Genomic DNA, 22,877 nt, shown 5'->3' with positions numbered 1-22,877 from the left:
CACAAATCAACACATGGAGGGAGGTGGTGCAGTTTGATGTTAAATCCATGCAGATGCCCACAGCTGTGCCCAGGGACCTATGGCAGCCCCCAGGTCACACTGCTTGTCCTTTGGCTCATTGGGCTGCCTGGATAACTCCCTGCTGCAGGACAAGGGCTGCAGAACAGGGCTGAAACCAGCTGATGACACAAAGACATTCAAGCCCATCCCTCTCTTGGCATCCCCATTACCCCAGGTATGCAGCACTCCTGCCCTAAGCCTAAGACAGGACAAAGGTCTGGAAGCTCACCCCAAAACCAGCACCATTCTCATCCATCCAGCATCCCCAACACAACACAGCATAGCCCAGCCTGCTTCTCCTGTGGTCTCACACTGCCATCTGCTGCTCTCACTGCAAACATTCAGATGTAAGGAGCTCCAGCCAGGCTGGGAACATTGCATTGGGACCACTCACTGCATTATGGCATGAGTGCAGCATGGAAGGGATCACAGAACCTGTTAGGTTGGAAAAGACCTCTAAGATACCCATCCCCATCATACCCACTAACTGTGTCCCTCAGACCAGCAATGCAGCCTGTCCAGGTCCCTCTGTAGGGCCTTCCTACCCTCAGGCAGACCAACACACCCTCCCAACTTGGTGTCATCAGCAAACTTAGTGAGGGTGCACTCAATCCCTTTAATCAGAATGTCATAAAGCTATTAATCAGGGTTGGGCCCACTACCAACCCCTAGGAAACACCGCTATTCACTGGCCACCAGCTGGATGCAGCTCTATTCACCACCACTCTATAATCCAGACAGTTTTTACCCCCCAAAAGAGTACATCTGCCCAAGCCATGGGCTGCCAGGATGATCCTACCGCAACACAGTGAGGCAAATGATCAATAACCTCACAGACCAATCAGTGGGGAAACTGCCAGCAAGAAGCAGCCAAGCGAGCAAAGCCATCAGAGCTGGACTCAACGATCCTTAATGGGTCCTTTCCAACTTGGGATGTTCTTAGTCCTGCCCAGGAGCCTGAAGGGAGCACCTAGGAAGCCCTTTATCCCCTCACCACCAGCAGCATCTTACAGCTAAGGAGCAGGACGCCGGCAGGGGATGCTGTTGGCTCAGCTAGCACTGATACCAGCTATGCTGCTCCCAGAGAAGCCCAGGGTCCAGGCCAGGAGCAAGCAGCTCTTTTATATATCCCTCCATTCCCCCTTCAGCGTGTTTTATATGGAGCCCATGCTCCATCCCACTCCATGTCCCACCCCATCACCACCTGGAGCGATGCTGCTCTCCCCCCAGCCCCTCCCCAGGAAGGCAATGAAGATGCTGAAGATGGAGCAGGACATAAGACAGGCACTAGGTGAGAGGTGGCCTTAGATCACAGTTTGTTTTGCAAGGAACAGTGGTAATCCAGCTGAGCCCAGCAGCATCAGGCAGAGAGGATGCTGACAGTAAGAACAGCCCTGGGAAGGCAGCTCTTCAAACTGTGATCTAAAGGCAATAGATGCCCCTTGAGGTGAGTGCAGCCATGGGGATGGATGTGCTGCCTCCACCTCTGGAAGGGCCCTATTGCTCCAGCATGTCCTGGGTGGATGGAAACATGATGGGGACGAATCAGTGAGTTCGACAGTGGATGGGAAGAAGAATAAATGGTTCGGGGTTTTATTTTTGCATGACACACCACCACTTACCAGCAAGAAGCTTCCTATGTTCTTTAGAAAGCGAGGGGAAGAGAAAAAGGAGAGAACAACAGTTAGAACAAGAGAACAGACAGCTCACCCAGTTGCCCCCAGACCCCTCCTCCTGCCCCCCTAGCAGGGGCAACCCTGGCCCTGCAGCCCCACGTTGCACAGAGGAAGCAGACAGAGAAGGTGCCATGCAGCAGTGGCATTTCCCCATAGGGTGCATAAGTCCTGCAGCATGGGAAGATGTCAGCTCTGATTGATAACCATTGGTATCACAGCATGCAATGGCTAATAAAGGTCCTGCAGAGGGCAATGAGTGCAGCCAAAGACCCAGAAGGCAGCAAGCAGCAGTAAGATTGCCTTGTCAGTATACCAAGATATTATCCAAAACCAAACTCATGTTTTGGAAGCATTCAGGAGCTCAGCCCCAACTTCCCCATGTATCAACCAAGGACCAGCTGCTTCCCATTCACTTTGAAGGATCACATCGTACACCACTGCACTGATTCCTCCTATCTAAATGCATCACCTGGGCATAAACTGCAGGAAACCAGAGCACAAAAGGTCCCCTACAAGGTCTGCATCCCACCAGGATGAGGTGAACCTCCCAATGAGCAACACAACCCCAAAGCTCTGCTCCTCCCGACCTATGGGGCTCCCCAATGCAGCGTCAGCATCAACTCCCACAATGGGCTTTGGGACATGAGTAATGTGACCCTGCGAAGAGCCCTAACAGCTCATCCAGACTATGAGGGGGGAAAAAAAAAGACAAAGTGAGCATTGAAGGCTGGAGAAGGCCCCATGCCAAGGAAGTGACGTGTAGCCTTTTCCATTGGCAACCGGGAACCTGCTCGGCTCAGAGCTGCTGGGAGATGCAGGGAAGAAAGGAAGAAGGGGGGAAAAAACAGCTTAAAAATATCCCATGGCAGCGTGGTTATTTTGGGATTTTGATTTATTAAAGAACAACAACCCAAAAAAAAACAGGGCAGAAATGAAAGCCAAAGCACTATGGCTGGCCCTGGTGGAGATGGAACATCAGTGCCTGGCTGCTGAGCTCCTTCCCTGGCTCCCAATTCAAATGATACGGGCTGTGCCACCGCCAGCACTTGGCAGCTCTTCTGTGCTCCTGGATAGCGTGGTCTGGAGTTGGTGCAAAGGAACAGACCCTGGAGTATTTGGGTATAGGAGCCTCTGGATGAGCTGGGCTGGGGTTGCCACAGAGCTGCCTATCTGCTGTATTGAAGGGGATTCAAGTTGGCCGCTGTCATTGCCAAGGGAAAGAAGAGTTGACAGCACAGACGGCTGTTGGGTGTTGCACATTCTGGGACGCTTCTGATGAGCAGGGATTTGTCTGAGATGATTGGGAGAGAAAACATGGAAGAGGTCCATTGGGGCACCACTGGGGCACCACTGGGGCACCATTGGGGGACTGGGACCAGAGGTGCAGGGGCTGCTCTGGGTCTGAATCCCACCCCAATGCACACGCCTTCCCCTCAGTTAGAAACAAAGTGTGATTGAGACAAGGAGCCCCAGGGCCCAGCCTGCCTTCCAACTCAACAAAATCCACCGTGCTTTCATTTCCCCTTCATCATCTTACAGCAAAGCTTAGCAGCTGTTAGCATCAAAAGGGGAAAACATGTTTGTTTCACTCGATATTAAATAAACCAGAAAGGAAGGGAGGGTGGGAGGCTGCGTTCCAAGGTCAGGCACTTGGCTCTGGAAAGTTTCCCCATGCAGAATGAGCAGGGGAATGCACCCGAGTTCTGCAAAGGGGCAACACTGACTACTGATGCTGCACCCAAAAGAACACAGAGCAACATGCAGCCATGGAACAAAGCAAAGCCAATTTTCAAGAGCATCCCTACAACTCATCTCCTGTTGCTCGACCAATGGCCATCCCAGAGCATTGCCGTGCCACTGGTGGATCCCAGGAAGCCACCAACGTGGTGCTGGCTCCGGTGAGCCCACGTCGTGCTGCCTCATTCCCAAGGAAACCCAGCCAAGGTTTCCCACGCCACCTTCCTGCTGCTCAGAGCATAAAAGCGACACAGACTTCCTGAAATCCCTCTCTCCCTGACCCTCCCTACTGTTCCTCTGCATCCTGCTCCAAGGCCACACTCTGCAGTGAGATAACAAGGCTCTCCGTTGCCAAAAACAGCAGCCAGAGGGGCCCATGATCCACACAAATCTGCATGCAAACAAAGACCCGATTTGAATGGTCAGCCAGTGGAGATGAAGCCCTTTCTCTTGGCTTCCCCCCCCATTGATGTAAGGCCAGCGTGGGATCTCTGGATGAGCTCCAGGGCTGGTATCAAGCCCAAACCCAACAGTGGGGCAGGGGATGGGCAGGACAGGTGCCACCTGGGCTGGAGAACACCCTGAAGTGTTAATTGTCTTTGCTTGGCATAAGAGACAAGATTGGCACCTATTTAGGAGGGCAGCAGAAGCTTTCTCACCTTCCCCACTGCCCGAGCTGGGAAGAACAGTCCCCGACACACAGCCAGAATTGAAACCAGATGTGTAGGAAGTGTCTCATTAGCTGTAATTGCTTTGCAAGGATTTGAGGTTTCCCCTTCGTGCCACCACCGAGCGCACTATTCAGAAGCAGCCGTGTGTCGGGCACCGTAGGGAGAGGAAAAAACAGTGAGGGCAGAGCCTCGGCTACACTAACATTTTCATTGAAGCCAGCAGAAGTTTATTCAGTCCAGGCTGCTGCAGTGGATTAGGCTGAAATAACTCAGCATCTCCAACCCCTTGCGGCCAAATGGTTTGGGAAGCAGCACCAAGGGAGGAGTGCATCCATCCATCCTCCCTCAACCCCTAAAGATGCCCAGGGAGTGCTTTTATCCCTGGGTCACAGGGCTGAAGACACAATGCCACAAAGCCAAGGGCAGCATCCTTGCGTGCCCATTTGTTCTTCCATCCCAGCAAGGAGACAGAGCTGTGCACAGGACGACACTGCAGGCGCACAGCCCTAAGCTGGCTGCTGCTGCTCCGTCCCTGTAGTCCCTATGGGTACACCTGGAGGTGACTCTCACTGCAAGACCACTCTTCCATCTGCTTTCCATCCTCTACAACACAAAGAATCTGCTTTACATGGGAGTGAAAAACTAACCCCGGCATCCCAGTGATTCAAAGGAGCTGCACCTTATTTCAAGGCAGATGAGCACACCAGACCCTACAAACTTCCCTCCCTCCCTCCTTAGGCTCCTTCCTGCAGCCTGGCTCCCTCCCGGCCCCAGCAGAGCTCGGATCTCCGTCTCCAGGACTGAAGACAATAGCTGCTTATGTTCTGAAGCAGCGCAGCTTTCTGGGCCGGCAGCCAGGGCTGGCAGCTCTCAACAGCAGGGAATAAAAGGCGCATTTGTGCCGCGCAGCCCCTCTGCACCAGTGGGGCACCCTCAAAGGGAGGGAAGCAAGGCATCAGCCTGCTGGGGAGCAGGCACAGAAAGGCAGACAGATGCCCTGGGTTTAGCAAGAGGGAGAAAGGCAGCAGGGCAGAGAGCTTGTTCCAAGCTGCTTGCTCAAAGATGCTCAGCATCCCCTGCCAAGAGAGCATCGTTAGCTGGGGATGCACTGGGCACCCAGTGCAGGATTTCAGGCTGTGGCACAGCACCCTGTGCCAGCTGCTAGAGATGGGGACATCTGAACCAATGTCCCCACGTGGAGGGATGCCTGCTGAGTGTCACTCATCCTCCTGCTGCCAGCAAAGGCATTGCACCAACTGGGGGCTAACTCCCCAGCTTGCTGGTGCAGCAGCCAGCTTGCAACACCCCATGCAGCCCAGCAGGTGCAACACAACACAGGCTGCAAACACAGCACTGCGTCCCACTGGGCTCTTATTGTAGCTCTAGGCAGTACATCATTCATTCTGATACCACTCCTCCTCAGCACTGCTGTCAGGTGCAATAGCCAACAGCACAGCCTTTAAGATGCCCGTGTTCTACTACAAAGTGCCAATCAGTTAATCTAACTATATATAGATAGATATTTATGCATCAAACTGGCCACTTTTTCCCCCCTTCAACCTCCTTTTCTTTCAAGTCGTTTTTCGACTGTCCTGAATAATTGAAGTTAACATGAAAATTTAAAGTCTTTCAAGATGGCATTAAAATTCATTCCCTCTCCCTTTGGAGAGTTGTCATTGCCGGAGTCCCACGTTGGGCAGACAGCACACGCAGCTGCTTCTGGTCTCAGCATTTAACTCCCTTCTCTCTGGCTAAAGAAAACTCACTTGAATGGAGATGCTGAAACAGCAACCTGTATTGCACCAGAGGATATCACCTAATGCCAACACCTCCAAGACCAGGAGGAGCAAACCATGGGAACCTGTCTTTTGCAAGCACACCATCACACAAAGCATCCCTGTGTGGCCCAGCCTCCCCTGCCCCACTTTCAGTCCGAGAACAGAGATAAATGCTGTTCTTACCTAGTAATGAATAATCCAGAAGCCACGGGGGAGAGGGCAGCACATGCAAAAGAAAACAGAGCAAAAGCAGTTGGTGAGAGCAAAGCAAAGCAAAAACCCTGCTGCTGGTGGGAGGCTGGAGCACTTCTGTATCCATTTCCCAGGGAGATGCCCACCACAACCCATGCAAACAACACAGCTGGTGGTAAGGAGGCAGTGGGGCCACAGCATGAATCTGCAAGGGGAAAGGAAGCATTCGTCTGCCCAAGAAACCCCCAGAGGCATTTAGCAGGAGCGCTGCTAGGACTGAAGGGCAATGCTTTCCACCCTCCTCTTCCTCTGCAAACCCCATGGCATCACTTCTCCTCAGCTCCCTTCTCTGCCATAAGGGATGCACCCACAATTCCCCATGGAGAGCTCCATGACTGTGGCAAGAATCCCATGCTAAGGGCTGGGATCAGGTGGGAGAGCTCAGGAGATTCAAGGCAGGGTCGGCCCCGCAGCCAGCTGGAGGGGCTGGCAGCCAGCAAGCAGCCCATGCTGCAGCACTCTCATTTCCTAATGGCACGCTTTAATCTCCTAATAGAGCTGCAGCACCACTCCCAGCATGGGGCTAAGTCACCTGGATGGCTCAGAAAAGGCTGGACTAAGCATCCAGGGCTGGAAAATCCCAACCTCTCCAGCAGGGTCTCCAGCACACAGCCCTGAGATCACTCTGCTTAAACCAGGGGAGAAATCACAGCGGGGATCACTGAGGATGCTGAGAGACATCCAAGTGGGTAGAAACAAAGGGATCTGGGGCAGCAGGCTGCAGGAAGAGGGGTGCGTGCCGTGGTGGGGATGAAATGGGCACAGCCAAAAGGGCAGCGAGTGCCCAATGGAGCTGCAGCAGGCAGCTGCTGCCACCCGCCCAGGGTTGCCAAGGCGGCTGGGCTCTGTATATGCAGCAACAAGCTTTGAAGTCAGGGCAGTGGAATGCATCCCTCTCTGCTCGGCCAAGGCAGGGCACACGGCCACCGCCGTGCTGGGTGAGCTGCAGGCACGGAGCATCCCAAGAGCCGTATCCAAGAGCTGCAGGACCGCACAGCTCGGCACCAGCAGGTCCTCAATCGGAGCCATCCCCTCTGTGCACATCCTTGCATTGCTGATGGATTCCCAGCACTCCATCTGGACAAACTCCGTTGGATTTTGGGTGTTGATTTGCACGTAGGCAGCTTGCTGCCTGCAAACAATGACTGTTGTGTGCTGACACCCCCGGCGCGTTGCCGACCATCTGTCTGAACTGGGGGCTGCCATGAGCTCAGCAGCAGAGTTGGCAACAGGATGGGTGTGAAGCTGCCACCACCCCCCTGCAAGGCACCCATGGGTTGAAGACGCGGTCATAACAGGCTCACACAGCTAATTATCCATCCCTTATGGTCATTAAGCACCGTGCAGAACCCACGTATTCAGCAGGCAGCTCCCAAACTCCCACATTGCGGAACCAAGAGATGCCCACATCTCCCATCACCCCACAGACTCAGAGCTGCTATAGCACTAACCATAGATTCAATGATTCTGTGATGCCCACGGGCACAGCTCCTCTCACAGGCCAACATTCCAATGGCCAATTTCCAGCCCTACTCCAGAGCAAAAATGCACCATGCTAACACATAAGACACGCCAGATTCAGCATGAAGGGAAAGCCTTTAATCCAAGGCAGGCTTCAAGCAAGTGCCAGCTCCTTTCAACCCTGTCCTCCTGTAAACATCAGCTGCTATGGGGTCACCGAGCAGCATAGAGTAGGGAGAATCTGAATGCACAGGCGTGAAGGAGCCGGACCCTGAAGGAGCCTGGAGCAATACTTTCCCTTATTGTAACAGTAGCTGGGGGCTCCCCAGGGGCTGCACTCACTGCTTGGGTTCACAGGGCAGAGCTGCAGCCCACGCTGCTGCTTCCCGTCATCCGCCTGCAGGAGAATATGGGATTTCCGGGGACTGTTCCAAGGGTTCCCACGCTTGGGTTGGATATGGCACAGTTTCTCCCACCATCCTGCCCTGCTCTTATTGTATCTCAGTGCAGATGTTGCAAGCAGAGCACCCACCTGCATCGCTGCCACCAACATATAGATACGCAGTGAAGCTGCAGAAGCACCGCTTGCACTTCCAGCAGTGCTGTACAGCTTAAAAGTAATTCCCTTGAGCAAAGAAAGTGCAAGTCCAGCTGGCTAAGAGTCTAACAGAGCTGTCTGGGAGGAATTATCAGTCTAGAAAAACAATCCCAGCCTGGGTTTCTTTAGATTCCCTCCTGTTTCGGTGCCTGGGAACTGGGTTCCAGCCAGCAACCCCAAGTACAGTGAGCAAGGTTTCTCATGAGCATGAAGCACATCAACTACTGTCAGCCAGCAGTGATGGATACAGGCAGTGTATGGAGCAGGGCAGAGATGCTGGGAGCTCCCACCTGATGTGTACTTCCCCATATAAATGGGTGGGAGAAGCTTTGATGTTCCACTGGGCAGCTCCACACCAAAGGTGGACTACGGGAGATAAAAGAAAAGCAACAAACTTCACGACAGGATACATCCGGGAGATAAAGAGGGAAAGCATTGCATACCCATGGAAGGGATTGCATGTGGTCCATGGAATCAGCACGCAGATGATGTTTTCCACTACTGCCCTTTATGGCACCACAGCAGCACATTACAGATGGGTGGGACAGGCTGCCCCAGTTTGAAAATGCCATCTGGAAACCAGCACCACTGCTCATGTGGTTTCCACAAAGCAAAAGCAACAACAAACAGGAGCTGAAAGCACTGGGCTCCATCTCCCAGCAGCAACCACAACACCCAGGGAGCATGCAAGGAAGGTACCACCAGCACTGCATCCATCCCAGGGCGAGCATATGAGCTGCCAAACCTCCAAAGATTCAGTCCCAACAGTGTAGTACTAGAGGATGAACTATGAGCAGAGCTGACATCTTGCAATGAAATGACATGGAGCATCCCTTGGCATCCTTCAAGGCAAAACATCCCTGCTTGCTTCCCCTGAACAACACAGGGCTTATTGAAGGGCCTCGGTGCCCATAGGGTGCTGGGGAACCCCAGCAATGGGGCTGTAGGAGGCCAGATGGTATCCCAGCATCTGTCCCTTAAGAATAACTTCATTGCCCAGGAGCGCATCACAGGAATTAGCTCCTGATGCTGCACAGGAGCCAGCAACCTGCAGACATGGAGCGAGCATGGATTTGCAAAGCAAAAACACTTCTCTTGGATGGGATCAGAAGTTTCATCTTGGCTGGAAGCTGGAGAGCAGAGCGGTGCTGTGCCTGGTGCCATCCCAACCCAGTTGTCAGTGAAAAACAACACTAGAAAGAGATTAAAACCTTATCACGCGAACTACAAGGAGAAGGAACTCTTAAACCAGCAGAATCAGGAGAGCAAAGCTGAATTTTCCACTGCACCGCTGCAATCCTGCTTGGGAACCCCACTGCAAAGCACTGAGCGCTTTGCAACCCCAGCGCAAGTTCCCACAAGCAGCACAGCAGGGCAGGCAGCTGCTCCCTTCCCCACACCCTCATGGAGAGGTGCTGCTTGCATGGCCCTTCCCCACCCTCCCAGACATGCTCCAGCGGTGTCCAAGTGCTCCTGATGCACACAGGGATGCATTGCTGGCATTCCAGCCTGGCAGAGCTCCGCCGCACGGCAGCCACCTGACCACGGCGCGTGCCATGGCAGGTTGCAAAATGGAGAGCATACAACGCATAGAGGAGGAGGAGGAGCTGCACTTGCTTTGCGTGCATTCCTAGTGTCTCCCCTTCTCCCTGCCCAGGTTGGGGTCCAAGCAATCCATCTTCCTGTTTCATTCTGCTTTGTCCTCTTGGCAGGACGGCCCTGTCCCTACCTGAGCACCCAGCAGCACTGTGCACCTATCAAGCAGAATGCAAACCCACAGCTATCCCAAATGGGGATATTTGCAGCTCTGGTGCAAGAACCCAGCTTTGTGCCCACCTCTCACCAAGCATGGAGCATGCAAATGTGGGTGCTGCTACTTAATTTCCCCTTGCAAGCTTTAGAGAATGAGGCTGGAAGACCAAAGTCTGCCTGGGTCACGTCCTGCTGCCCATAGCAAACATTTAAGGAGTGTCAGAGCTGACCAAGGGCTCAGCTCGCCTCCAACACAAGCACACCTCCCCCTGGTCTGCACACCAGCACTCCAAACTTCAGTGTCCCCATACAGCCAGCAGACATTTCCCTCCCCCATCCCAAGCATCCCCCATGCAGGAATTTGGCACCCAGGATGGGGACTTACCCAAAGGGCACAGAAACACGCCCCGGAGACTGATGCAACCTATGGGGTGAGGTCTCTCTCCCTGGCCAGGGCTACGTCATTGAGTGACAAAGTGTCCCCTTGCCATTGCTTTCAGTCAACCTCACTGCCCAGGAATGCAGCGGTGCTGGGAATAGCGGGGACGGGATGCTCACCTTCATGGGGCTGGAGCTGCTCCCTGGGGCTGAACCTCCCTGCACCACTGCCAGGCGTTGCTGCTGATCCCACTTTATCTCTTAGATAAACAGCATCAGTTCAAACAATTTGCTCAGGGATTTTATTGCTGCATAAACAGGCAGCCCAGCGCTACAAGGGCAGGCTGCGAGAAGCAGGAGATGGATACATTAAGCAGAGAAATAACTCCCTGAGAGCACAGCTGCCCTAAATGCAGCCTCTCGCCAAACACAAATTGCTCCTACAGCCCAACTGACACCATTTGCATAGGTAACAACCAAGAACCCAGTTCTGACCCTATAGCATCAGAAGCCACTATAGGGTCAAGCCAACAGCTTACCCCCAGCATCCAAGAGCTGGGGATGTGGTTTTGCCCCAAGACCCCCCACCGTGAAGACTGAGCTCTGCAAGGACCCAGCAGCAGACCCACAGCCACCACCCCATGTTACCACTGCCCCCCAGCACCTCAAACCCATGGCAATGACCCCACATGCTCCCAAGCCCCCATCCCTATGCTTCTCCCCCCGCACTCAGCAGCTTATCCGGGTGTACCTGGCTGAGCTATGAGCGGAATGCAGGCCCTGGCCACCCGCCCAGGGCTGGGAAAGGATTAAGGTTTATTGAGCAGAAAGGTGTAAGGGGAGGGGGGAGACACGCAGGGGACAGCTTTGGGATAGAGGTGCCATAGGAAGGGGCACAGAAAGACCCATTCCTCACAGTACCCTGGGGCAGCGTCCATGCTTTGCCATCCTCATACAGCACAAAGCTGGCAGCTCCAGAGCACTGATTCAGTTTCAGTGCCCGTACCCATCACTGCCAGCTGCTCCCTGAGCCATGCAAATTGGGGCTGTTTGTTAAATAGGGGGAGGGGGAGATTGCTCACCTGGGGAAGCAGAGTTACCAACACCGAAAGGTAACGCTGGGTCACCTTCTGCAAAGTGCAGCTCTGGAAGTGTTTTGACAACACCCATTGGTAGAAACGTTCCCTGCAGCCCATGATCAATTGGCTCCCAATTGATTGCAAGCAGCACACAGCAGGGTGAGGAGGTGCAAGCAGGAAGGTCCCCATCCTGATCTCTTCTATCCCACCCCACACACCGATGCTTCCCCAGTAGAGCAGCCATCCCTTGATTTAACAGAGTTACCTGCATTCAAGGCCCCATAGCACGGGTTTTCTTTTCCCAGAAACAAGAGAGAGATAGGGCTCTTCTTGGCCACAGAATGCAGTGCCAAAGCCAAGGCAATCGCAGCTTGGCAGGAGGATGGGGCTGGCAGGCAGCACCGTGCCTAAACCCACACCCCTAGGGATGCTGCTCTGCTGCCTGGGGATGCAGAGTGTTGGGAGTACCAGGGTGCTGCTGCAGGACAGCTTGGCCCATTGGTACTGCACCTGAGCACCAGAAGGGATGAGCTGCACTGCAGCATTGATGCTTGGAGGTGTGAACTCACTCTAACAGAGAGAGATCGGCTCCTCAGCATCTCTGTTCCCCATGCTTTAATTGGTTATCACCCACAAATCAACCAGGCTGTGGCACAGCCAGCCCTCCTCACTTCAGCTAATTAACATCACTGAAAGCCAGAGAGCAAAAACACACTCAGAGCCCATCAGGACAGTATTGCAACCTCTGGGGAACAGAGTTTGCTCCCAGCCTCCACATCCAGGGAGAAAAATGGGGAGAAAAAGTAGAATAGAAGCATAGAAGAGATGGGAAGAAGAAACAGATCCAGGCTGTGCCCACCCCACCGTGCTGGTGAAGGCTTGCCATGGTCTGCAAGGTGGGTGAGCAGGAGCCAGGCAGCTGCAGGACTCACAGGGAGTAAGAATTAGGAGCAAATAAAAGAGTTGCTTTGGTAGGCTGTGCTGCAGCCACACCGAAAATAGCTGAATTAGGTATAAATCATCGAAAGTACTATAGCCCCATTTTCTTTTTGCTCATCAAAGAAAGTGATTCCGGGGGGCTGGAAGTGCAGGAAGGGTTGTTTGCTTGGATCCAAGAGGGCTGTTCCCAGCTGTAAGGAGCAGCAAACCACTCCAAATCATGGCACAGCACAAAGCCAGGGCCCAAAGTACAGATGGGAGATGCAGGCTGTGCTGCTGCCCAGACACCCGCAGAGCAATGCAGCAGGACGTGCTCAGAGCGGGGCCGGAGCCTTCCCAGAGCAGTAGCCTCCCACACCAGATTAAAATTCCATAGGAATTTGCTAAACAAATCGACTCCCTCAGCTACTGCCATAAACCCAAGGGATGTTTCGCATTACTACCATGCAATCAGAGGAGAGGAGCTGCTCCTTGTTCTTAAGCACGGGGACAACATCGTGCTCTGTATGTTCCCATCACCAGGGCTCAGTCCATCCTGCTGACCCCTTGCTGCATCCCAGGGAGAGGGGACAGGAGAGGCCCCACTGTTTTGCAGCACTGTGTTCTCCCCTCTCTGTTTCTTACACTCTTACAGCTGCTGGCGAACTTCCTTGCCCCGAGATGGAGGTGTTGGTGCTGTTCTCATTATCTTCAATTCAAAACAGAGCCAGGAAGAGAGAAGGGGAAATAAAAAGAGCACAAACCCACACACTGAGCCTCCCAGCTCACAGTGCCAGGGATGCATTGAAAAGAAATAGGCACAGGGTGGGGAAGGGTTGCAATGAGAGCAGAGCATGGGAAGCGACCACAGCCTGCATCACCTAAGGCAGAGCTGTGCCAGCAGCTCCCCACTGCGCACTGCTTACAGCCCCTGGAAGGAGCCTGAAAAGGGAATTTTGCATGGGCTGCTTTACAAGAACAAAACGTCTCAGTTCTGCACAGAGCTAAAAAAGAAAGGGAGGGTAGAATAGGAGCGAGCAGGAAGATGACAAAACAGAGTGGGCAGCGATGCTTTGAGAGGGGCTTTCAAGGCAGCCCCGCTCCACAGCCCAATAGAAACCAATGAGCACAGAATAAAGTGGAGGAGAAGGGCAGCAACTGTGAGGATTGCCATAGAGAGAAGAGGGATGGAAGAGAGGAGAAGAATTCCACGTAGGCTAGGAGTCTCCCCAGACCATGGTGGGATTCCACCCCATAAAGAACAAGTGCATTGCAGGAACAAAGAGGGGAAGGAAAGCAATACTGAGTTATCCCAGGGTAAAAACGTAGGCAATCTGAGGCTGGATGAATCTCTTGCATGAGAGTAATTAACGGGGTTGCCAAAGAGATAAAAAGTCAGGAGAGTTCTGGACTGGCTATAATATGGATTTTAATAAGAGCTAAGTGAGGTTTTTAAACATATGGAGCATCTGCAGCACACTGCATCTTGAACATGTGCCAGAGCAGCTAGTGTGATTACAGGCATCTGAATGAAGGGGGGAAAAACAGAGGGATGAACCCATAGATATCACATAACAGCACTGGGACAACCAGGGGGGACATAGGACATGCTGAGGGTCACCAGAGCTGGGATATCTCCCATTGGGAGGCCCAGCATTGCCCATTGCTGGGATGGCACCCATTGGGAGGCCCAGCATCACCAATGGGCTGCCTCACCATGAGAAATGGATCCATCCCAACCACAATGCTCAACAAAAGCCCACTTTGTGCAGCCGTTCTTACATCTGAGGCACAAGGCAAGGAGTTTCTCAACCATGTGTTGCCTGGAATGAGGGTTCAGTGCCACCAATGGCACGTCCTCCTGCAGCCACATGGGCTCCCCATGCTCAAGGCTATCAGCTTCCACCCCACACTGCGTCACACATGGCTTTTCCCAGGAGGTTCAATGTCCACCCAGAGCTCCAAATAAAACAATCCTCACTGGGGCAATTGCACCCAGGTTCATGCAAACCGTGCCGCGAGCAAGGCGCTATTTAAAAGCAGCCCTGGGTTCTCATTAACCAGGGCCCTAACACAACTTTAATCTGCACTTCCTTCCACCCAGACAGCTCAGAGTCAGCGCTACCCCTCCCACACCATGCACACCAACCTTCATTTTCTCAACGCGAAGCTGCAATCAAAGCAACGCACAATACGGCACTGCCTTAACTCCAACCTGAGCTGCAGCCCAGAGGTGCCCCAGTTTGAACTCCCCTTGTTTTAAGCTTTAGGAAAGATTTTGATCTCAAGGATTTTTTCCAGGCTGGAACAACAGGAGATGAAGAATCTCAAAACATTCATGTTTTTTTCCATTCAGCTGCTGCCATTCCTCCAATTCTTTCTGCAAAAAGCACACCAAGGTTTGTTTTTTCGACTTAAGAGTAGCATTGCTTTGAACCTTCCTGTAGGGAGCTGATGGGAAACAAGTCCCAGAGCTAAAATCCTCAGCTTGAGAGCTCTAAGATGGTCCCCAGGATGATGGGAACAGGTTCTTATAGCTGATTTTGCACCTATCAAGTCAAGAACAACTTTCACAGACCAAGAGGGGTCACAGGTTTGAGTACAGCTTGAAGAAAACCAAGTTATCACAAGTGTTGATCTGTCTACAGCCATGATGTTGGCACCCATGCAATGACCAAGACTTGGAGAATGGGTATGACCAGAATGATGGATTCACTGAAGCACTGATACACAAGAGTTGCTGCATATCCTCTCATCATGACCTGAGCCATGAATAGCTCCAGGTTGCTTTGGGATTGCCCCTTCCCACCAGCACTTTGAGCAGATCTCCACCATGCTGGGTTCACCATGCATGGTGAGATGCCCTCACCCGTCCCCATACCACAGCATCCCACTGAGCCATCATCCTTAATTAAAGGAAGCAAAACGTCAAGCCATCTTCAGAGAGAAGGGGATTCCCACGAAGTATTTCGGCCTGTCATCAGGACAATTTGTCAACATCACAGGCAGGAAAAACAAACCCACCTCTCACGCCATGGACAGGTCATTTCAGCACACAGCAAGGAGAAAGTTCAAACAAGCCCAGCTCTGGCACCTCCAGTTTGCTTACACAACAGGTCACGGAGCAAATTCTTCCTGGGGTGTTGCATCAGAGGACGTGCTACAGACAGACACATCGCTCATAGCATGAAGCACCAACACTGGGACACCTGCATGGCTGCAGGGAATGGGCAGCCCTGCATCCAACAAGAAGGACTGAGGGATGTGTCTCCATGATGGGGATGCAACCAGCACCACGTCAATGCAGAACAACTCAGAGCCTTCCCCCACGGAAGGAGGAAGCAGGCACGGGTCCCAGATAAATTTGGCGTTGAAGTTTATGTACTAAGAGGAGAAATCAGATCATTCATCTCCCAGGGGCCTGAAGGGACAGCATCCTTCAGCAGAAATGGGAAGCACCGAGCTCAGCCAGCCCAGCATGGCGTGCATGCAGTGTGTGCAAAGAGAGCGTGCCAAAGAACACAGACAGCAAGGTGAGGGCAGGATCCTTCCCAAAGTTTGCTCAGGTTTAAACAAAAAAAGAAAAGCCAACAAAACACACCACACACACGCTCTCCTTTCTCCTCCCACCCCCTCCACTAGAGCTGATGCCTTTTAAGTGCAATACTAAATGCATCTCTAGCTAGACAGCCTCCAGCATATCAACCTCTTGCAAAAGCCACTTGAGACGGTGCCTCTTAAAGCCCCTCTGCTGAAACAGCTCCTTCCCAGCCCCAGCTGGGTCGTTCACCTCTGTATGCATTCACAGCTGGAGGAAGGGGTTATGGCCTCTGCTCTGCACATCCCGAGAGGAGGAGGGAGCCTGCCTGTGTTTATTTGTTGTCCATGCAGAATTCCTGCATTCCTTCCCTTGTTTACTCATCTGCTTGCAGGACGTGCTCGGACCCCAAAGGGCTTTTGGGGCACTATGTTCGCCCCCCAAAGCCCAGGGCTCATTGCTGGAACAGGATGAGCACGAGGGGATGAAAAAGCCGACAGATGGGATGTTGTTGGGCATGGCCTCTCCATGGAAGCCTTATTCTACAGCAACAATTCCAAAGCACAACTCACACCTCCAGATTGCTCAGCTTGCCCATGACTTGGCTTTACCATGGAAGCAGCAAGGAGACCTTGCTTCAGCCCCAGGAGAACTCAGTTGACTCCTCACATCCCTTTGCAAAGGGCACCAAGAACCTACATTTAATCTGGAGGGCCAGACAAGGCCAACACCACGCACCACCCCAAAGGCAACGAGTTGGACCCAATGACCTCTTAGTGTCCCTTCCAACCCAAGGATTCTCTGATTCAACAAGAAAAAGCACAGCCAACCCACATGGCCACCAGCAGCACCGTGACCCATCAGTTGGGGGTTGCAGCAGAGCCTCACCTTCCACGCAGTGCTCCACCTCCTCCAGGTTACGCAGCGTGATCCGCATCAGGCTGGAGTTGAGCATCAGCTCGTTGCGGTGGGCAGGCCACATGTACTGAGGGGCAGGGTTGACAAAGAATATCCGTGTGTCCCCAGTAGACACTTGGTTGTCACAGATTAAGGGGTCCCCGAAGCCACCGATGACCACTTTGTTCCCACCATCCAAGAGGATCTCGTGGGTGACGATGTCTTTGCCCTTCAGGTAACGCCACACTCTCACCTTGAAGAAGAGGGAGAAAGAGCATTTGAGATCTTGTCTTGAACACAACCAGGGTCAGCTGGCACATCCTGGGTTGGTTTTTACCACACCACCATGGGATGCTCAGGGGCAACTCTGGCTGGCTGAGTCTTCCAGCAGAGCCATCATCAACACGTAGACAAGGCTAAAGCACATCTTATTTCTGCCCAAATCACACCCAGTGCATCACCCTTTCCATCACCCAAGGGCTCCCTCATGGGTTCTCCAGCTCCCTTCCACTTTCCCCACCCTCAATGCAAACACACCCAAGGACCCCAGCACAAAGGATACCACAGGCTGGCCCGTTCCCTTCCCTTAGGGCTGGCTGTATCAATACCCCTCCCTTATCAGGGCTCCAGATAAGCTGCTACTTCCCAGCAAACCCTTGAGGGACATCACAGATAACGTGCTACGTGAAAGTCACAGAACCATTAAGACTGGAAAAGACCACTAAGATCCAACAGTCCAACCCACCCCACTGTGCCCACATCTCCTGAACACCTCCAGGGACAGTAACCCCATGCCATGGCCTGGCAGCCTGTGCCAGTGCCTGACCAGGAAGAGGTTGATCTAACCAAGAGATGTGACCCCATTCATTCCCAATGGGCAGAAAAGCCTCAGGTGCTCATAACATGTAACAGCCACCACCTCCCATCCACGCATCCCTGGGCCCCACATTCCCCAGCTGCCCAAAGAGCACTTCAGCCCAGCATCGCATGCCAGACACGGGGCAGGGGAGGTGCTGTGTGCTAAGGAGGCTCTCCAGCCTCTCTCCAGAGGAGACATGCAGGTATGCACTTGGAGAGAGCAACTGTACAAAGAAAGCAAGGCGCAGAAGGGTCACTGCATTGCACACCCAAGGAACCCATGCAGGGATACCTGCAATGACAGCACCCCAGGTGATGCAGGGTGCTGGGAGCACAGCTTTCCTGCATGCTTGCATGCCATTCTCTCCCATCCTGCCTGCCTGCAGCAGCTCAGCTCCCAGTGGTTGCTCTTCACCCCACAGTCAAGTCAAGACACCTTCCTCCCGGCCCCACCTCCTCTTCCTCCGCAGCAGCCGCAGGGCACGCTCAGGCTGCAACAAGGTGAGGTGCAGAAAGAAGCAGCCAGGGTGAAAAACCCAGGAACACGAAGGAAACAAAAAGGGAAAGAAAGGAAGAAACTAAAAGAGAGGCAAGGAGAGCACGCCCCGAGGCTCCTGTATACAGCCAGGAGCTTTCATAGCTGGGTCTATGGGGAAGAAGGGCTGAAGCCGAGCCCCTCTTGTGAAGCAGATGGTAATTGGAGTTAATTAGCGAGGTTGTTGTAGTCAGAGCTCACAGAGCCAGGCCGCAGCATTCACAAGCAACATCAAGAGTCCACCAGCTCTCCCTCCGCACCCTCATCCTCTATAATGAATGGATGTGAAGGCACCAAAGCCCAGAGTGGTTACCTGTAGGGCATCCCATTCATCATCACATGCAATTAAGACCTTGTTATACCAGTGACTCACTGGCTACATCAAGGAAAGGGGGGTTAGAAAAGGGAGAGAGAAGTGAGGAGGCAGGAGCTGGATTCCAGAAGGTCCCTTCCCTATGGCAGCCTGTTCACCCTTCCCACCAAAAAAGCACATAAAGAAGCAGATTAAGGCTGTTTTACGAGACTCCTGGCAGCTGCAGGGAGGTGGAGTGAGAACAGCGAAGACTTTATTCGGGCAGATCTTTGCACGAGCGTGTTTTGAGTGTGGGACAGAACCAGGGAGTCAAAGGGTTTTCAGATTTACCTATAGGGTCCATCCGCCAGCAGGGCGTGGGACCACCTGCATAAGTAAATGCTAAGAAACACCAGCTCCTAGGGGAGCTGGGAAGGTGAGAAGTGCCCTCAGGAGAGAGCTGCCACCCCTGGCTTAAAAGCAGAAGGGATGGGACCCTTACAGAGCACTGAGGCTGCCTCCCCCAGCATCCAAGCTCCATTGTTCCATACAGGACCTACATCCTCCCCAGCACTTTCTATAGCAGGTGGAGGAAACCCGTGCTTGCCCCATAAATAGGAGCAAACTTCACAGACATCATATCAGGGGCTGCAGTGAGGAGCAAAGCTCTGCTGCCGTGCCAAGCCCATCCCTGGGTGAAGGGGCACATTAGCGAGTTTCAGCTGGAGGAAAAGGAGACTAACAGAACTCCCTAATTATTAATCTCCTCTGCTAGCAACTGAATGGCTGGTGGCTATTTTGGGGGTGTTTATCTAACATTAGCCTCACATTTCTCCTCCGAGTTGTAATGTGCTTATCTTCGTATATCAAAGGCTTCAGCTGGGAGGGTTTCGAGTTTAACTAGGAAGAACAAGGCTCTAATGCAGCTGCAAGGGGCTGTGCCTGCTGCTCACAGACCACCCAGCCCCAGTGGGATCCCAGCGCACGCCTGGCCCTTGTGTTTCCTGTGCAGATAAAGGAGAACCTGACAACAGATAACTGTGGTATCTGGAGGCAACCTCGGGGGCTGAAGAACAGTTAGCAGCATGACATCCTCCCCAAGAGGAGAGATGGCCATTGATCTGCTTGCCAGGTCCTAATGCCACCCCAAGTCCCATTTCAGAGCAAAGCTTTGTGAGCACACCATTCAAACGCAGCACAGGGACGAGTATTGCTGTCATTAAGTGAGGAACCACTGCTTTAAGGAAAGCACCAACGTCACAGCGTGACCGGGTGAGCGCTGCCACCGCGATGGGACGGGCACCTTCACGGATGGCAAAAGGCTTTTCTCCTTTCAGTTTCTTTTTCAGGCTGCTTGGGTTGAGCTCTGGCCTTTCAGCATTGCCGCGACCCCAATAAAACCCTATGCTTAACCTTGGATTAATAGCACAGAGCCCAGCAGCATCCTGCATGAAGACGGGCAGAACGCCTCCCCATGCAGCCCCCATCTGCCTTCTGCTTTACCCCCCAAAGCAGGAGCACAGACACCTTGCTATGGACCCAGAGCATGAGGAGGAGAGCAACCTATCAGCTGAGCACCTCCATGCATGGCAGCCCAGCATCAGGTGGCTGCAGCCAGCCGACCATATGCGCCCCAAGCTGCTCCCAGCAGCAGCTTATTCATTTTCCACCTAGCACCCAGGATGTGCCAGACACTTTGCAAACATACGGTCCCTGAACAAGCCTGAAGAGGGGAGGGGGGGAAGGTGCTGTGAGCTAATTTACAGGAGTACAGATTGTCCCCTGCAGCAGCAGCATGGCAAGCGACAGAGCCGTGCAAGCAAAGCAGCCAGCAGCAGGCACCAGCTGGACAGAGAGAAGCTTTTCAACTAGTTTCTAAAGCTGAGAGATCCTCTAGAATAAAGGTTAATTCCGTGTTTTGAAGTGAACCCAGCTCTCTTAACAGCTGGGCATCGCCCCACAAGCCCCCCCCCCATAGGTTTGGCTGCGGGGAGGAACCGCAGCACGTTTAAGGATGGGAAAAGGGGACCTGGAGGTGAGAGCAAGTCCTCGCAGGCAGCATTCTGCCCTAGGAAGGGTTAAGCCACGCAGCACGTTTTCTGACAGGCAGGCGGATGGTATTTCAGGTTGTTCAGTACTTCACCGACTCTCAGCTTAGGGGAGGGGGGGGGGGAAAAAAACCATAGCCAGAGGCCAGAGCCGTGGTTAAACAATAGCTGGAGCCGGAGGAACTCGGGATGCTGCAGCAGCAGCCGGGGAGCCGCGTTCCCAACGCCGGCACCTTCTCGTAGCACGAAGTTGGGAATGGGCTCCGCATCGCTGAACGGAGGGAAATGCCCATAAAAAGCAACCTTGAGTGATTCCCCCTTGAAACAGCTGGCGGGGCCGCGCCGGGGCGAGCCTCCCGCAGTCTAAAAATACCTAATTACACCCCAAAGCTCTCATTTAGACAATAAAAACCACATGCTCCCGCACGCGAACGAGCCTAAACTTTCCCCCGAGCTTTGTCGGAGGGGTTGGAGGGGGGGGGAAGGACGACGGATAAACCCCCTCCTCCACACAACCCCCCCCCTATTTCCAAAGCCCAAACCCCCTCACCTTGCACGAGTAGGTGTGGTGCACGGGGTCCACGTTCATGATCTCCTCTACCGTTCCGGTGAGCACCACGTTGGCCTCCTCCTCCCGACGTTGCAGCTCCCGTTCGGGGCAGTTCGCCCACCCTCCCAGAGCCAACCCCAGCGCTAAACCCAACGCCAGGGTCGCGGCCGCTCCCGACCCCCCCATCTCCCGCAGCCCCCCGCGTCCCCGCTGCACAAAGCGGGTCGGGCTGAGCGAGGAGAGAAGGGCTACTTTTGTTCCAGGAGGTGAAAAGGAGGAAAGAAAGAGAGAGAGAGAGAGAGGGAGGCGGGGAGGAAAATCCCGAGAGGAGGAGGAGGAGGTGGAGAAGAAGGAGGAGATATCTCTCCCTCTCTTTCCCCCCCCCTCCCAAGCAGCGGACGGGGAGAAATGCTGTGTCCCCTGCTTTGCCCCTGTAAGAAAGCCCCGAGATTTGCATGCAATCTGAATTGCTGATAAGGGAAGCAGAGCGGGGGGTAGGGGAGTGGTGTGGGAGGGGGGAGTTGTCGCTGTAGGGGCTGGGAGCTGCGCGCACGCCCTCCCCCGGCCCGGGGGCTCACGGCAGGTTAATGGCTAACCGACCCGGCACGGAGTGAGGGGGGGGCTGGGAAAGGTGCATGGAACCCAATGTGTCCTGGGGGGGGCGTGGGGGGGTTGGGAGCAGCCTATGGAGGCTGCCCGCTCCGCTGGGTTCTCTCTATGGGACTGACCGACACCCCCCACCCATCACCCAGCGGGTGAGGCTGCTCTGCGATCCTATTCTGGTGGTATTTCCTTTTTTCCTATCTGAGGAAACTGAGGCTGGCAGAGCCATCCCCCGCCCCCCCTTCCCAACCTTATCCCACCCCCCCAATCCCTTTCCAGCCCCCACAATGGTGGGGGGCATCACACCGTGCTTTGCCCCAGCAGCACTATGACCCTCTGCCCTGCCCATCCCCTGGGGAGCTCGGGGCAACCTTCCCAGATGCCGCCTGCAATTACCGCAAATATAAAATGAAAAGTTAAGTGGCACCGAGGGAGGGATATTGTTTCCCCCCTCCATAAATTAGCCGTCCCCTGAGGCATTTTACACGCCTGTTTTCCTTGCTGGACCTTAAACAAGCTGTGTCCGTGAGCCCGGCAGGTGAAGTTTAACCATAGCGAAGGGTTTGCATCCTGCACCATAGGGATGTGCAAGACACCATCCCTCCTCTTCATCCCCATCCCTCATCTTCGTCCCTCTGAGTGCTTCTCCTGTGCCCCTGCAGTCTGTATGTGTGCCAATCCTTTATCTCCTCTGGCCCATGAGCACAAATTCACTGAAGATAGGAACAAATGAATCACATTGAGCATTCAGAGCGCCGTCCGAGCCTCCCAAAATACCAGAGGTCCCATAAATCTGTCTGAGTGCAGCACAACCGCTGTGGTTTTGTAGGGTTTATTGGGTACGTCTCAAACCGTGCGCCTCAGTGCTACCTTCAGCCCCAACTTTTTGGCTTTGCTAACCCCCTCCAGTTCTTCTTCTGCCCCCAAACCTCAACTTCTGGCCCATAAACCAACACCTCAATACCCAAGAAAGGCTGTCCCTTGATAGTGCCCTGTCATGACTTTGGCAATATTGGAAGAAAGCAGCCCATAACAGAGCTGGTTTTGGGGAAGGGTGATCAGCACAGTGGGAAGAGCCCACCCTCCCCCTTTGCCCCCCCATATGGCCCTGGGATCCCCACCTCTGCATAGCATAAAGGACTCCGTGCCATTCTGCTCCTGTTACCCACCAGCTAAATACATTTCAGCCCCCAGCA

General features: G+C 53.6%; 1 protein-coding gene across 4 annotated transcripts in view; it reads right to left on the bottom strand.

Moving 5' to 3' along the window:
- Positions 1 to 21,566, bottom strand: part of AGRN (agrin) — a 60,040-nt gene extending 38,474 nt beyond the window's left edge. For 2 of the 4 annotated variants that reach the window (XM_015882680.3, XM_015882681.3), the window contains exons 1-3: positions 21,079 to 21,555; positions 16,787 to 17,048; positions 1,683 to 1,703 (exon numbers count right to left, since the gene is read on the bottom strand). In XM_015882680.3, the coding sequence (XP_015738166.1) occupies positions 1,683 to 1,703; positions 16,787 to 17,048; positions 21,079 to 21,264 (469 nt within the window). In that variant the 5' untranslated portion in view covers positions 21,265 to 21,555. Of the gene's footprint in view, positions 1 to 1,682; positions 1,704 to 16,786; positions 17,049 to 21,078 lie in introns of all 4 variants that reach the window. The other 2 variants (XM_085509821.1, XM_015882686.3) reach the window with 1 other exon arrangement.
- Positions 21,567 to 22,877: the final 1,311 nt, after the last annotated feature.

Source organism: Coturnix japonica, chromosome 9 (genome assembly GCF_054131305.1).
Source record: "Coturnix japonica strain WE chromosome 9, WE-NBRP24, whole genome shotgun sequence".
NCBI lineage: Eukaryota > Metazoa > Chordata > Aves > Galliformes > Phasianidae > Coturnix > Coturnix japonica.
This window is presented reverse-complemented; position numbering and strand designations above follow the sequence as displayed.